This window comes from Loxodonta africana, chromosome 8, assembly GCF_030014295.1.
Source record: "Loxodonta africana isolate mLoxAfr1 chromosome 8, mLoxAfr1.hap2, whole genome shotgun sequence".
Lineage (NCBI taxonomy): Eukaryota > Metazoa > Chordata > Mammalia > Proboscidea > Elephantidae > Loxodonta > Loxodonta africana.
The window spans coordinates 115,433,131-115,449,875 of NC_087349.1; the positions used below are offsets into that span (position 1 = coordinate 115,433,131).

Consider the following 16,745-nt stretch of genomic DNA (forward strand, 5'->3'; position numbering starts at 1 on the left):
GGTGGAAGCAGTATCTCTGGTACTCTGCACACCAAGATCTGCACACAACGCTTCCCATCTAAAGCAGCTGCCTATGCCTAGAGCACAATAATTGTCAGAATTGGAGCTTTCAAGAACAGGTTTCCCTTGGCCTAGCATTTAGAGAAGGCAGGGAGGGGGAAGGGCGGTGCTTACAGGTAGAATCAACCATGTATAGTTGGGCCATATCTAAAGAAGGCAGAAGCCAATAGCTACCTGGACCTTCCCAGTTGTGAGCTACAACTGAAAACACAATTTCTCATATTCTTACCTGCATATCAAATAGTAGGACACTTGGCTACCAAAGAATATGAATAGAAAAATTGTTTATATATATAGTCTTCAGATGAGTGAATGAAATAGTATGTATTTTTTTTAATAAAATCAAGATATATTTTAATTCCAAATAATGAGCTAAGTAGTGAGAGGAAAAGACTGAATCTCAAACAATCTATGTTGAAGTTGACTTGAGTGTAATAGAAGTTAAAGTCCAGAAGAATTATTTTCCCTGTTTTAGTGTAACTTCTGCATGGTTCTATTTGATAGTTTTTGCAGTAAAAAAAAAAAAAAAACTTAAGAGAATTAGGTGTTTCATTACCTTTGATCTGTCAGTGGGACTTCTTTTTGCCAGAATTCAGTCAATACAAATATTCTATTCATGTATTTTTTGAAACATGGTAATGGGTTGAATATGTAAGGAGAATCAATCATTGCTGTCTTGGCCCTTTCTTCTTTTTCTGACAAGGCATTCTTTCCTGTAGTTGTATCAATAAACAACTCCAAAACTCGCAGAAGCAAAGTTTTTATGGAATTCATCCACTGAGAGGTATTTAGATGAAGCTACTTTCTCAAAAGAGCTACTCTACTGAACTCAATTTCGATTGTTTTTTCAAGTTGTTGCTGAGTTATATTCTGAATCAAAGAAGTATTGAAAAATAAAACTTTACTCTAAGCACCTACATAAAAAAAAAAAAACTTTTCCTACATAGTCACTGTTAATTCCCCCCCAATTTCTCTGCAACGGTTCCTATGATTTCCAGAAGATTATTTAGATGCCAAGCAAATGTTAACAACAGACTAAAAATGTCATCTTTCTTTAAGTTATCCCAAAGAGCTCCTTAAGGTAAGTTCAGTCACCATTTTCAAGTAAGTCCCTATTTTGGTTCTGTTTTGTTTTGTGACATTACAGCCAAAAGAAAGGATCACTTCATGAATTCTTTTCCATTTTGTATCTTGAGGGCAACTACGACTGGAAATTGGATTAGGGTGTAAAATGTCCATTTGGTTGGTGACATCTTTTACTGCAACTAAACAGTCCAGAATTTCTTCCCATAAGTTGAGAGAATCTATAGAAAATATTTGAGTCCCATTATTAAACATTACCACAAGATGATCCAGATCTCCCAAATGGATTTTCATAGAAGTTAAAAATTTAACAATTTCTTAGAAAATATTCTTTGATGGTTAAGAGAGTAGGGGAAGGAGGGAGGCAGAGGGGTATTCACTAGTTAGAAAGTAGATAAGAACTATTTTAGGTGAAGGGAAAGACAACACACAATACAGGAGTGGGCAGCACAACTGGACTAAACCAAAAGCAAAGAAGTTTCCTTAATAAACTGAACGCTTCAAAGCCCAGCATAGCAGGGCAGGGATTTGGGGACCACGGTTTCAGGGGACATCTAAGTCAATCGGCATAATAAAATTTATTAAGAAAACATTCTGCATCCCACTTTGGAGAGTGGCGTCTGGGGTCTTAAATGCTAGCAAGCAGCCATCTAAGAGGCATCAATTGGTCTCAACCCACCTGGAGCAAAGAAGAATGAAGAACACCAAGGACACAAGGTAATTATGAGCCCAAGAGACAGAAAGGGCCACATAAACCAGAGACTATATCAGCCTGAGACCAGAAGAACTAGATGGTGCCCAGCTACAACCAATGACTGCCCTTACAGGGAACACAACAGAGAACCCCTGAGGGAACAGAAGAGCAGTGGAATGCAGACCCCAAATTCTCATAAAAAGACCAGACTTAATGGTCAGACTGAGACTAGAAGGACCCCAGTGGTCATGGCCCCCAACACTGAGACTAGAAGGATCCCAGTGGTCATGGCCCCCAGACCTTCTGTTAGCCCAGGACAGGAAACATTCCCAAAGCCAACTTTTCAAACAGGGATTGCACTGGACTATGGGATAGAAAATGATACTGGTGAGGAGTGAGCTTCTTAGACCAAGTGAACACATAAGACTATGTGGGCATCTCCTGTCTGGAGTGGAGATGAGAGGGCAGAGAGGGTCAGAGGCTGGCCAAATGGACATGAAAATAGAGACTGGAGAGAAGCAGTGTGCTGTCTTATTAGAGGGACAGCAACTAGGAGTATATAGCAAGCTATATACAAATTTTTATATGACAGACTGACTTGATTTGTAAATATTTACTTAAAGAACAATAAAATTTTTTTTTTTAATTAACAGTTTCTTCCAAAATATCAGAAAAGTCCTTGGACTGGTTCACAGATGAACGTATAGTTGAAGAAATATTGAAAAGATGAGAGTCTTGTGAAATATTAGGTTCAGCTGTAATTACTTCAAAGGCCAAGTCAAGAAATGGCTTCAAGTCTTTTATCTTTCCGTATATTAAATGATCTTTTTTTAAAGTAGCTATTTCAGTCACAGTACTTTGAATAGTTTGTTGCAAAGTGGAATAGAGAGTGTCAAAGAATTTCAAAGTGTAATTGGTATTGGAGATGAAATGAGTTTCAAAAATATTGGTCACCTTCTCAGAAACTTCTTGCCCAGCTTAAGAAGTTTCACAGTGGAGTCCACTGATGTAGCAAGATGTCCCAGTTCAGCACTGTCTTGCACCAGCATGCTCAGAGGTCTAGACAATTCTAAGAGGGGTTCTGGACATGACTTTCTCCACCAGCTCTTGAAACACCACCACGTAATCTCTTAGTAACTTCTTATGTTGTTCTGTTTCTAGATGAAATAAATTCTTTATAAAGGAAAATAAATCAGTTAAATTAGGAAGTATAACTTCTTGGAGTATGGGATACAAGTACCAAAATTCTTACTAGGAAAGCTTTAAAGTAAGTATCCATGATACTCGCTATTTCTACTGAAGTTTTTCTCACAAGCTGAAGAGCTGATCTAAGATTTTGATCGAGTTTGAGGAGGTATTCAGAGCAATTCATACTGAAAAGCAACTGATTCACCATGGTAAGAAGCTCCAAATTATCCTCAGTCTTACTTTTCGTTGAGGTTTCACTTAAGAGAGCATTAAGTAGATCTTGCATGAACTTCAGTCCTCAGTAGTTACCAAAATAAAATTCTCCATTGTCTAATATAAATGAGCTTTTGATTGGATGATAGATGGTCTCCTTTAGACTTGAAAAAATGCTCATGGGTTTGTCTTCTTGACCGAGGTAAGAAGGTGATCCAACTTCAGAATTTCTAGAGTTTAATCTTTTGAGAAAAAACTGTATTTTTTATTACATGTTTAATATATTAGCTATAAAATATATAGGGATATTTATGTAATTTTTGTTTTATAGTCACATCATGGGAGGATAATAATGACTGAAAGATGACATGCTAAAATATAGTCAAGACAAAAAACATTTTGTTGCCAAATAATGAAAACAGTGAAAGAATTTCATGGATAATTCAAATATAATCCACTAATCTAACAACTCAAAAAGCCACATCCTTTTGCTTTTAGAAAAGAAGGTAAACTGAGCAAATTATCCGAGAAGCTGGGCTATATGAAGAAGAATGTGGCATCAGGATTACAGGAAGACTCATTAACTACCTGTGATATGCAGAGAACACAACTTTGCTAGCTGAAAACAAAGAAGACTTGAAGCACTTACTGATGAAGATGAAAGACTACAGCCTTCAGTATGGATTACACTTCAACATAAAGAAAACAAAAATCCTCACAACTATCTAATTAGTGAATTAGTGAATACTAAAAAAAAATTTTTTTTTTTTTTTAATTAGATAGTAGATAAGTTTTATTTTAGGTGAAGGGAAAGACAATACACAATACAGGAGAGGTCAACACAACTGGACTAAACAAAAACCAAAGAAGTTTCCTAAATAAACTGAATACTTCAAAGGCCAGCTAGCAGGCTTGGGGGTTTGAGAACCATGGTTTCAGGGGACAACTAAGTCAATTGGTATAATAAAATCTATTAAGAAAACATTCTGCATCCCACTTTGGAGAGTGGCATCTGGGGTCTTAAACACTAGCAAACGGCCATCTAAGATGTATCAATTGGTCTCGACCCACCTGGAGCAAGGCAGAATGAAGAAAACCAAAGACCCAAGGCAATTATGAGCCTAAAAGACAGAAAGAACCACATAAACCAAAGACTACATCACCCTGAGACCAGAAGAACTAGTTGGTGCCCGGCCACAACTGATGACTGCCCTGATAGGGAACACAACAGAGAACCCCTGAGGGAGTAGGAGAGCAGTGGGATGCAGACTCCAAATTCTTGTAAAAAGACCAGACTTAATGGTAAGACTGGGACTAGAAGGACCCCAGAGGCCATGGTCCCCAGACCTTCTGTTAGCCCAAGACAGGAACCGTTCACAAAGCCAACTCTTCAGACAGGGATTGGACTGGAATATGGGATGAAAAACGATACTGGTGAAGAACGAGCTTCTTGGATCAAGTAGACACATGAGACTATATTGGCATCTCCTGTCTGGAGGGAAGATGAGAGGGCAGAGGGGGCCAGAAGCTACCCAAATGGACACGAGGAGAGACAGTGGAGGGAAGAACTGTGCTGTCTCATTAGAGGGAGAGCAATTAGGAGTGTATAGCAAGGTGTATGTAAATTTTTGTATGAGTAACTGACCTGATTTGCAAACTTTCACTTAAAGCACAATAAAAATTAATTAGAAAAAAAACTCCTCACAACTAGACCAATAAGCAACATCACAATAAACAGAGAGAATATTGAAGCTGTCAAGGATTTCGTTTTACTTGGATCCACAATCAACACCCATGCAAGCAGCAGTCAAGAAATCAAACGACTGGGCAAATCTGCTGCAAAAGCCTTCTTTAAAGTGTTAAAAAGCAAATATGTCACTTTAAGGACTAAGGTGTGCCTGACCCAAGCCAAGGTGTTTTCAATCACCTCATATGAATGTGAAAGCTGGACAATGAATAAAGAGGAATTGATGCCTTTGAATTATGATATTGGTGAAGAATATTGAATATACCATGGACTGCCAGAAGAACGAACAAATCTGTCTCTGTCTTGGAAGAAGTACAGCCAGAATGCTCCTTAGAAGCAAGGATGGCCAGGCTTCATCTCACATTCTTTGAACATGTTATCAGGGGGGACAAGCACAGTAAAATAGAGGGTCAGCGAAAAAGAGAGAGACCCTCAATGAGATGGACTGACACAGTGACTGCAACAACGGGCTCAAACATAACAACAATTGTGAGGATGGCACAAGACCAGACAATGTTCCATTCTGTTGTACATTGGGTCTCTATGAGCTGGAAGTGACTTGACAGCACCTAACAACAACAACAAATCTGATATGATCGTAGCCATTGCTGAGTTGTAACAAGATTAAGTATATAAAGAACTTAGCATAGGACCTAACATAAAGAAAATGCTTATTAATAAGTGAGAGCTATTGCTTTTCTTCCTTTTAAAAATTTAGTTTATTAGATCGATGTTGTTGGAAGCTAGCACTTTTGTGGTTTTGATCAGAACCCACCATCTTAGAAGGTGATTCTGGTTTTTGGTCTAGTTCCCACTGAGAAAGTCCCTAAGAGGGTTTTGAAATTTTGCCTTGGCCTCACTCTTTAGGGCATGATGCGTTTGTCCCCTACATTACAAGAAAAAAGTAAAACGACTAAAAAGTGATTCTAAATGTAGAAGGTAAATCTCTGAAAGGGTAGTAAGCAGTTCTATTTTCCTGAAATTTAAAAGTACTAGCAACCCCTGAGGGAGCAGGAGAGCAGTGGGATGCAGACCCCAAATTCTAGTAAAAAGACCAGATTTAATGGTCTGACTGAGACTAGAAGGACCCCGGTGGCTATGGCCCCCAGACCTTCTGTTAGCTCAGGACAGGAGCCATTCCCAGACAGGGAATGGACTGGACAATGGGGTAGAAAAAGATGCTGGTGAAGAATGAGCTTCTTGGATCAAGTAGATGCTTGAGACTATGTTGGTATCTCCTATCTGGAGGGGAGATGAGAGGGAAGAGGGGGTTAGAAGCTGGAGGAATGGACACAAAAAGAGAGAGTAGAGGCAAGGAGCAAGCTGTCTCATTAGGGGGAGAGCAATTAGGAGTATTTAGCAAGGTGTATATAAATTTTTATATGAGAGACTGACTTGATTTGTAAACTTTCACTTAAAGCACAGTAAAATTTTTTTTTAAAAAAGTACTAGCAAATCACTTAGACACTGTGATGGCTTTGTGATACGTCACCTTAAAAAAATAAAAAATTTATTTAGCTAGACTGAATTCCAGCCCCAGAACTGCCTCTCTACTATCCTTCTGGTTAGGATGAGCTACAAAGAAGATCTGTCTTTTCATGAGAACTGGGGGACAGAAGGGAGGCAGCAGCCATTTTACAGCGCGCACGCGCACACACACACACACACACACACACACACTACCCCCTCTCCTAGTTATTCAATCAAATACTCATCTAGGTGCTACTGCAGATGGAATTAAAGTCACTAATCAGTTGGCTTTCAGTTAACCAGAGGGATATTGCCTTGGGTAAGCCTGACTTAATCATTTGGAAGGCCTTTAAAGCAGGGTTTAGAACTTCCCAGAGCTAGAGATTCCAAACAGCAGATGGGTCTACCGTTGCTCTCCCTTCCCTGCGGATATTCCTTCCTGACCAACACCTGTGGACAACAAGCTCATGCCCAGGGGGTTCCTGCTGTGATCTTCTCTTCCTGGCTGCCTGCCCTGCTGACTTGAAACTTGTTTAACCAGCCCCTAAAATTGTATAAGTCAATTCCTTGTATTAAATCTTTGTTCTGGTTCTGCTTCTCTGGTTGAGCCTTGGCTAATACAGATATCATGGAATAAATTGGAATTTCCTTCCAGTGTTTTCTCTGGCAACCATCAAAAGAGATGAAAAAGATAACATGTTTCTAAATGTAAAAGTCACAGTAAATGGAACCCTCTCATTTGTGATTAGACAATTAATACATCAATTCAAATTATGACCATGATATTATGCATAAAACTAAATTTTCAGTTTCACATAAAATTGAACTTCATCATTATTTTTCAAGATCCAAAAATGCAAGAATACATAATATGCAACTAATTGCCAGGGGCTGGGTTTATATGGGAGCCCTGGTGGCACAGTGGTTAAGCCCTTGGCTGCTAAGCAAAAGATCAGCAGTTCAAACCCACCAGCTGCTCTGCAGGAGAAAGACGGGGCAGTCTGCTTCCATAAAGATTTACAGCCTTGGAAACTCCATGGGGCAGTTCTACTCTGTCCTACAGGGTCACTACGAGGCAGAATCAACTCGACAGCAAGAGATTTGGTGTTAGTTTTGGTTAAGTTTGTATGTTTACTAGTTAGAAGGTAGTCATCAAAATTAACTTATGTCTATATTTTAACAAAATGTTCATTAAAACAAAATTCACTTCAAAGATCATGCAACTTAGGTATTAAGTCCAATAACAGTCCAAGTACTGTTTTTGATGTTTATATTCTCCACAAAATAAAGTGGATTGAAATGTATAAAAACTATATGAACTGTACAAAACAAAACTAGACTCACCTCATTTCTGCAATGACATCTTTGTGGAAGTCTTTTAGAAGAAGAGATATTTTGTTCTCAAAATTTTCCTTTGGCAAAAAGGAAGAGAATGCTTTCGTAAGCTGTTCCATGAAATTCACTATGCTTTGTGGAGGGAAAATTATTTGCCCACCATTTTCTGACTGTATATGGTTCAAGGTGAAGTTAATGAAGTCCACTATTTGAAGGCCAGTATCACTTAAATTCAGGGCTGCTTCTTGAGAATTCCCAACTAAGTTATTGATTGAATTAATTATGATGCTTTCCAAAAGCAACTGAATGATGGAGAAATTAGTTAGCTGTTGTTGGTTTAGCAGATGGGTAAGAAGGACAAAATCAAAATTACTTTCCTTAGAAATATTTTTGAGGTAGTCCAAAAAGGTAGTAATATCTTTAGCCAAGGAAACTACATCATCAGTTGAACTCTCATTGGCCATAACAGGAAATAATGTTTGTATCATTCTGATGTAGTTTTTATTTGCATATTTATGAAGCCAGTTTCTCCTGCTCATTAGAAAATCTTCAATAATTTCTAATGTCTTCAATGATGATGAATTCAAGCTTTCCAAAATATGGGAAAATTGCAAAGTTGTGTTTTGAAGAGCCACTGAATTTATCATTTTAATTTCTTTGTTAATTTCAGAGATCAGGTGGCTGATATTACGTTTTACGTCTTTCGCGGTTTGTTCAAACTCAAGCCACAGTTCTTCAAAGTTGTAAGGCGCTTCGTTTTTTTTAGTAAGATTTGATAATGCTTCTAAACTACCCCCTGTAAGGTTTACATTCAGAAACAGCTTGAATGGAGAGACTAGAGAATTAGAACTATTTTCTGGGATCAGACCACCAGAAATTAATTTTTCTATTATTTCCAAATTTAAGGAATTATTATTTGGAAGAGACACCTCTGTACCTTCATTTATGTTAATGGTCTTGTTTAAACTACTTGCTCTATCAAAAGATTTTTCACCTGATGTAACTTTTGTGAAGTTAACATTTTTAAACACTTTTATGATTTGCAAAGCAATTTGCTTTATGGAGCCACCAGTACAAAGTTCAGAGATGCTGCCAATACTTTGATTTCCAGAAAACAAGACATACAGTAACACCTTATTCCAAAATTTTTGTATAGCTTTCACAAGAGGAGTTTTAATGTGGAAGACTTCTGACATTTCTAGAAGGATGGAATTCCAGTCCACTAATTCATGAATTACACAGACCACTTTCCTAGTCAGTTTCATCCTTGAACTTTTATTTGAACATTGTAAATTTTCATCTGGGAGAGACAGGTGGAGGTGGTCAAGTATACCAGCTACTTTTCTATAAAAGGGAGAAAAAATGAGCTTACAGGCCTCTAACTTTGGATTCTGCTGAAATTCCGATGTTGTGTGATTCCAGCACCGAATCTCAGGAAGGCAAGCTAAAGCCTCTGCAACAATAGCTGGTTTATCGGATACTAATTCAGTTATGTCTAAAAGAGTTTTTACTGCAATAGCAAAGTCTTCCTTGCTGATGCTTGAAATGGTTATGCCATGAAAGAGAGTGAAGTTAAAGACATCCTTGATGGCCTCAGTGATGTTTTTGTCGGCTAACCTCTGTAGGAGCCTGACAGCATGAGGAAGCACATAGTACATATCTACCACGACATTAACATCATCTTGAGGAAACAGGCGTGAGAGCTTCAGCAGATGGTTAATGTTCCAAGAATGGGAGCTCTCTACAAATTTTTCCATCAAGCCAACAAGCAAGTTGATCCCCAAATTGCCAGTGTCTAATCTACTGATATTCTTAAAGAAACCCATTAGGCTTTCCCTAAGCTGTTCCAGTTGATCTACTAAAAGATCTATGTCTGTCTTCTTGAGACTCTGCATGAGAGAAGACACCTTCTTTAAAACTTGAATATTGCTCGTATTTTCTTGAATGTCATGATGAATTGTGGGCATTAAGGAATTGAACACATCCCTAACCAGTTGAATACCAAGAACCACAGTTTCCATGATTTCGTGTGGAATTGTTTTTGATGAATTTTGAAGATTATGCAATAAGTTGAAGGCAAGGTAACTAGCAAAATGATAAATTGAGTTTCCTAAACTGTTCAAGTCTCTTTCCTTTGGACTGGTGGCAAACATACTTAAAAACTTTTCACTTTTGTAAGAGAAAGTATTTTCCGGGATGTTAGGAGAGATATCTTTCAGAATTTTCTGAATTTCCTTTCCCAGAAGTATTAAATGTAGCCAAATATTTTGGAATTGGTTAGGAATTTCATTTGACATTTTTGTGGGTCTTAGAAGCGATTCAGCAAAACATTTCCAGTTAGGTTGAGATGGAAGATCAAAATCTCGTGTTAAGTTGTTGATAACCATCCTTACTGGATTTGTGGAATCATTTAAAAGAGTTAAAAAAATCTCAAATTTTGGTACCTTCTCTTTTTCAAAGACTTCAATAAGTATAACATTTAGAAAGTCAGTTACATTTTTCAGGTAAATATTCACACAATTTATATTTGACTTATTCAATGAACAAAGAGGTTCCTTCATATTTAACAACCAAGAAACAAGTTTCATTGCAGTGCTTATTTTGTTTTCCATATCTTTGAAACTCCCCCAAAAGCCCCGAAGTTGGCCTTGTGAAATACTGGAGTTATACTTAGCATACAAATGGTTCATAACGTCTACCAATACAATACATCCTTCGAGTCTGCGAGTTATGTTCTCAGAGGAAAATGTTGAGTTTAACATGGCGATAATATGGAATGCCCTCTGGGAAGTATTTACATATAAGAAGTCATCTTCAAAAATAAGCTTAGTAACATTGTGGAGTACCTCAGCGCAGGACAACAAATCTCGGTCATGAGATACATTTCTAAGAAATAATATTGTCTCTCTTAGCTCAGTGATGACACCTTGAAACTTTGCTTCATAATCTGTTAGATTGTTTAAAAGAAAGTGCCTTGGCAAATGTATACCTCTACCTGTATATTCTGAGCCCTTGCTTAACTCGATAAAAACTTCCAGTAAAGAATATAAAAACTCTCTGCTTATATTTGTATTCAGTGGAAATATCTTTAGCTGATATAGTGAGGTTTCCATGGTGGAAAGGGACTTCTCTACTTTGTCGGGATGAAGCGATTTTACTATAACGAATGCATCGTCTAGTGCTACCCAAAGACCACTGACATCCAGAGAATCATTCCAATCATGGAAGCCAACAGAATGAGTTACAGTTTTAAACAAATTTAACAGCAGTCTAGTAGGGCGATTAGTGAAAAATACTCCCTGGCAACTTTTAGAAAACTTCACATCACTTTCCAATTCATCCAAAAGCTGATTGAGAACAACATGAAGAGAAGTGAAAACATTTGTGTCAAACTGAAATACTTGAGATACACTTCCCCAGATTTCAGTCCACATTTGAAGCCATGAAATGGTACAGTGAGTGGCCATCAACTCATTGAATGTCCTGCCATTTGCTGAAAGGTTTGAAAGAATTTGTGCCCATGGAAGGATAAATGAAGATCTCCCATCTGTTGAATAATTTAGAGAAGAAACACTTTTATTATCCAAAGCAAAGCATTCATTACCTAACAGAGCTTCTACTGAACCATTGAAGAGTTGGCTCATATACTGAAATAAAGAAATACGAAAATCTCCATCTACTATGAACAGTTGTTCAAGGCCCGTCAAAATAGCATGGATCATTTCCAAGTCCTGACCCTCTATGGACCTCAGGGACTGGGCCTGAAGCTTCAAAAAGTGAAAAAATGAGAGCAATTGCTGACAATAAGGTAATTCAGAAATTCTACCAAGAACGCTTGTTGTCTCAGATAAAAGTGAAAATGCTTTGCTGATGCTTTGGAAATTAAATTGTTTTATAATATCCAAAATGTGTTTTGTGATTTGGGTGAGGAAAGTTAGCAACAACTCTCTGTTCTGATCGCTTAAGAAGAACTTATATATGCGCTGGTATAAAGAAAAAGAGATCTGCAGAAGGAAAGCTGAATCCTTGTCCTTGAAGACATTTCGATACATAAGAGTCAACATTTTATCAACTTCCTCTTTTTGAGATTCAGAAAGGGTTGAGAAAAGATCAGATGCATTCCTTATAGCATAGACTGTGTCCAGAGCTTCTGAAACCTGTTCCTGCCTCACAAATCCAAATTCATAGAGACTGCTTATTATTGTTTCACTTAAATCCACAAAATCCATGTTCGCAGCTAGTGTTTTAGGGCCCTCTGAATGGACCAACTGAGAAGAGTTAAAGCTTTTACTACAAACCCTTCCGTCATCTGGAGCAGAAAAATTTAAAAGTGTGGACAGGTTTTCCAACTTAGCTCTTTCTCCTTCTGAAACACCATACATCCACAATTCCCATAGCTTGGGATTAAGTTGAAAAAGTATTAATTCTAAGTATCTGGACATATTTCCTGATTCCATCCTTATCCAGTGACTTTCAAGAGCTTGTATTTTTTCTATCACCTCTTTGCCAAATTTCAAAAGTTTCTGAGCATCAACAGCAGGTGGGTCTCTCTCTAAACTTTTTAAATGATTTATCCACAAAAGGCTTATATTCAGAAGCGTTTCAGTGAGAGATGAGAGGTTATGGAATTTGGGAATACTGGATGAGTTGAAAGGATTAGGCAATAATAATTTCTCCAAAAATTCCACAAATGCTAAAAGAGAGTTCATTTGTCCATCTTTGAGGGTATGTAACTTGTCTTCCATTATTAGAAGATCCTTTGTGGAATTTAAGATCCTGCAATATTAACAGAATTGCTTTAGTATTAGTAGGAAAACAATAAATTCAAGATAAACTTAAATAAATTTCCAAGATAATACACAGATTTATTTACAGTAAGACATAAATATTTACTGGACAATATATTTCTCAACAAAAAATTAAACAAATGTGAGTGTTTGAAAGTATTTTTTTTAATTGCGACTCAGGTGAAAGTTTACAGAGCAAAGTAGTTTCTCATTAAACACTTAATACACAAATTGTTTTGTGACATTAGTTGCCAACCCCGCAATGTCTCAACGCTCTCCCTTTCTCCACCCCAGTTTTCCTGTTTCCATTTGTTTAGTTTTCTGTCCCTTCCTGCCTTCTCGTCTTTGCTTTTGGGCTGATGTACCCATTAGTCTCATATACATATTTGAACAGTGACACACATCCCTCACATGTGTTATTGTTGGCCCTATAGATTTGTCTAATCTTTTTTTTATTATTATTTTAATAGATTTGTCTGATCTTTAGCTGAAGGGTGAACCTCAGGAGTGACTTCAGTACTGAGTTAAAAGGGTGTCTGGAGGCCATACTCTCAGGGTTTCTTGTTTGAAAGTATTTTAGAAATCCACAATGCAGTTGCATATATTTAGCTTAAAATGTGTTTTCTACAACTTAAAAGCAATGCATTTTAAACTATTTTACCTCATGCATTCCCATGTTTGATTATTAAAAATAACTTTGCTATTTATGGCAGAGGAATCTTAGGATTCAATTCTACATTACACCTTAAAATGTTTTGAGCTGTAGAGATGCTCCACATGGTGGGACACATCAAAAACTGTGCCTATACAATTTAAGGAAAACTGTTGGGATTGCCCATCCCAGAAGGCAATTCCAGTGGTCTTTCCACAATGCTATAAATCTCGCCACTAGGTACTCTTTATTTTAGATTGTTCTCTATAGGCACTTATGTTCAAAAGACAAAAAAGGTTCTTAGAAGAATAATTCACAAGTTACCACAATTTCACCCCATAGTAGAAATGCACACTTGTATAAGTTACTAACTCTCTTTAAAAAAAAAAATCCTTTGCCATCGAGTCGACTCCAACTATAGTGACCCTATAGAACACAGTAGAACTCCCCCATAAGGTTTCCGAGGAGTGGCTGGTGGATTCGAACTGCCAGCCTTTTGGTTAGAAGCCCTAGCTCTTAACTGCTGTACCACCAGGGCTCCCCTAACTCTAGTAGTTCAGAATTTACAAATCCATTTTTGAAGTCCTTGGTGCCCTGTTTGTTTTGGAATTCAGAGTGTTCAGACATTAGAAAGCTAGCAGCACATGTAACAGATATAAATTAATGTCCCCTGTGGAGCACTGGACCAACCAATCATCAACACGTTAATGCTTCCAATGAAATGCGTGAATGGCCTCACTAAGTGCGGTCAACAGTCTCAAATAGCTTCACCTTGGTTCTGGTCAAGTTTCTGCCAAATTAGTTTCCATGCCAACCTTAAGAAAAACTTCAATTTTCAGAGTTTTTAAAATTTCAGAATTATGGATAAGGGATTTTGACTTGTGTTGCTTATTGTATGGACAAAGAATTCATTTTGGCCTTTGTCTCTAGTTTCTGAAAAATATTCCTTGGAATTTCTTGAGCAAGGAAGTTGTCTTTGTTTTTCTAAAACAGCCAGGCAACACTTAAATATGTTCAAATGAGTAGAAGCTAATCAGGCACCACCCTGCCAACAGGCCTTAGGAAGGGAACAGGGCATGAGGCAGTCAAGTCTTGCATATTCGTTGATTCATGCATATACATTAAGGTCCCAATGACTACTATAAGGGACCCTGGACCTATAGGGTCGCTATGAGTCGGGATTGACTTGACGGCACTAGGTTTGGGTTTGGACCTTAGAGCTTTCTTTTAGGAGCTTCCTGATTGGTGAGAACAACCACCCACTGGAGAGGGTGGTACATCCCTGGGGATAGTGGAAGCCCTGTGCTAGGATTTCTCCCAGACCTTGCATCTCTTTGCATGTATCTTTTCTGGTTATAATAAATGAGTAACTGTAAGTACAGGTAATCATCTCTATGAATTTTGTGAGCCATTATAGATAATTAACAAATCCACAGAGGGCAATGAACCAGCAGGGACTGGCAGGACAGAAGCCTAACTTGTGAAGACCCAGCTCTGGGAAAGGCTGTACAAGCAGTCAATGAAGAAGGGTAGAATACTTCTAAGCTTGTGACCTAGCCTCAGGGGATTGGGGGGCGGTGGAGGGGTGGGGGGAGCAGTGCGGCTGGTGTTAAGTGCAGGGAGTTGCACAGGCTCCTAAGCCTACAGCCGGTACCCAATGACCTGGCCCCAGGTGGCCCAGGATGTATTGACATGGTCCCAGGTAGTCAGGGATGAAGTCTGACCTAACTGTGGGTGGTTAGGGTCAGAAAGGAAGTGCCACAGATGTGGTTGGTGAAGAGGATCATGGAGATGTGGGAAGGTGAAACCTGGATCCACTTCCAGGTGGGAATTGAATTCAGAGTGATCCTTACTATGCAGTTAGTGACAAAGGTGGAAGTTTTCCCACCTTGCCCCCTTTTCAGTGCAGTTTGCAGCACAACTATTAATGCGTTAAGGGTGAATGACTTTCTAAATGTTTTTAACCCTTTATCCCTGCTGTGTAACTTACTCTCTGGCTTATGATAGATCAAATGCAGGAATATTATTTTCCTGTCTAATAGTTGAGATCTGAGCACAGAAAAAATATAAGCTTAATTTAATTTAATTGTTATTTGTAGGATGGGAAGTAGCTACTTTGAAGCATGGGACATTGAAAACACTACCTAAGAAAAATTCCCATCAGGAGAGAGAAAGCTATGCCATTAGAAATCCAATATAAGCCTTGCCTCATTCCCATTCTTGCCTAAACCCAGTCCTGCTTAGAAATATACGCACAACTACAATGCAAGTGGCTATGCAATAATAGAGAACACAAAACTTTATTTTTTTTTAATATGAGGAGCTGACAGGATGATGAAGTAGTAATAGTAGTAACTAGTACCAGTAGTAGTAATATTGCTACATGTTTTTACATCGCTTTGCAGTTTATCGGTCTCTGGGTGCTATAAATGACGTATGCTCACCTACTAGCCTAGTTTGAACCCACGCAGTGGCACTGGAGAAGAAAGGCCTCAAGATCTACTTCCTTAAAGATTACCACCAAGAAAACTCTATGAAGCATGGTGCCTCTGTCATGAATTGAATTGTGTCCCCCCAAAATATGTGTCAACTTGTTTAGACCATGATTCCCAGTATTGTGTGGTTGTCCTCCATTTTGTGATTGATGTAATTTTCCTATGTGTGGTAAATTCCAGTCTCTGCCTATGGTTAATGAGACAAGATTAGGTTATGTTAAAGAGGATTAGGGTGGGATGTAATACCCTTACTCAGGTTACACCCCTGATCCAATGTAAAGGGAGTTTTCCTGGGGTGTGATATGCATCACCTTTTGTCTTATGAGAGACAAAAGAGAGAAGCAAGCAGAGAGACAGAAGGATCTCATAAGACAAGAAAGCAACGTCAGGAGCAGAGCCTATCCTTTGGACTCGAGGTTCCTGAGTTGAGAAGCTCCTAGAGCAGAGGAAGATTGATGACAAGGACCTTCCCTGAGAGCTGACAGAGAGAGAAAGCCTTCCCCTGGAGTTGGTACACTGAATTTGGATTTCTAGCCTCCTAGACCGTGAGAGAATAAATTTCTCTTTGTTAAAGCCATCCACTTGTGGTATTTCTGTTATAGAACCCCTATATGACTAAGACAGTCTCCATGAGTCAGAATCAACTTGACGGCAATGGCTTTATACACTTACACAACTACAATCTTGATTTCTCCAACAGCGTTTTAAGGTAGAAATCATTAATTCCATTTTATGGAAAAGGAAACTTTTTGAATTTTTTAGTTAACATATTCACACTATTATGTGACAGAAATCAGACATGACTCGGGTTTTTTTTCCATTTCAAGTTCAGATTTCTTCATTTAAATTGTACTTGATGCAAATTTGTATTTACTTAATGATTTCCTTTTGCATTCATTAAATCAGTAACTAGTTATCTAGAATCTGTCACGAAGGACATTGTGCCAGTTGCTAGGACTTCTGTATTATAGATAGACATCAGTACTATAGACAGAGGATTAAACAGGACAGTGGACACATG

At 38.1% G+C, this 16,745-nt stretch overlaps 1 protein-coding gene across 1 annotated transcript in view; it reads right to left on the minus strand.

The window, feature by feature from the left end:
* The window catches only part of ABCA13 (ATP binding cassette subfamily A member 13), a 572,876-nt gene that overhangs the window by 432,274 nt on the left and 123,857 nt on the right, over nt 1-16,745 (minus strand). Inside the window, 10 exon segments of the mRNA XM_064290236.1 lie at nt 617-964; nt 1,012-1,133; nt 1,135-1,473; nt 2,489-2,802; nt 2,805-2,921; nt 2,924-3,001; nt 3,004-3,106; nt 3,108-3,433; nt 3,436-3,494; nt 7,800-12,566. Coding sequence (XP_064146306.1) covers nt 617-964; nt 1,012-1,133; nt 1,135-1,473; nt 2,489-2,802; nt 2,805-2,921; nt 2,924-3,001; nt 3,004-3,106; nt 3,108-3,433; nt 3,436-3,494; nt 7,800-12,566 — 6,573 coding nt within the window.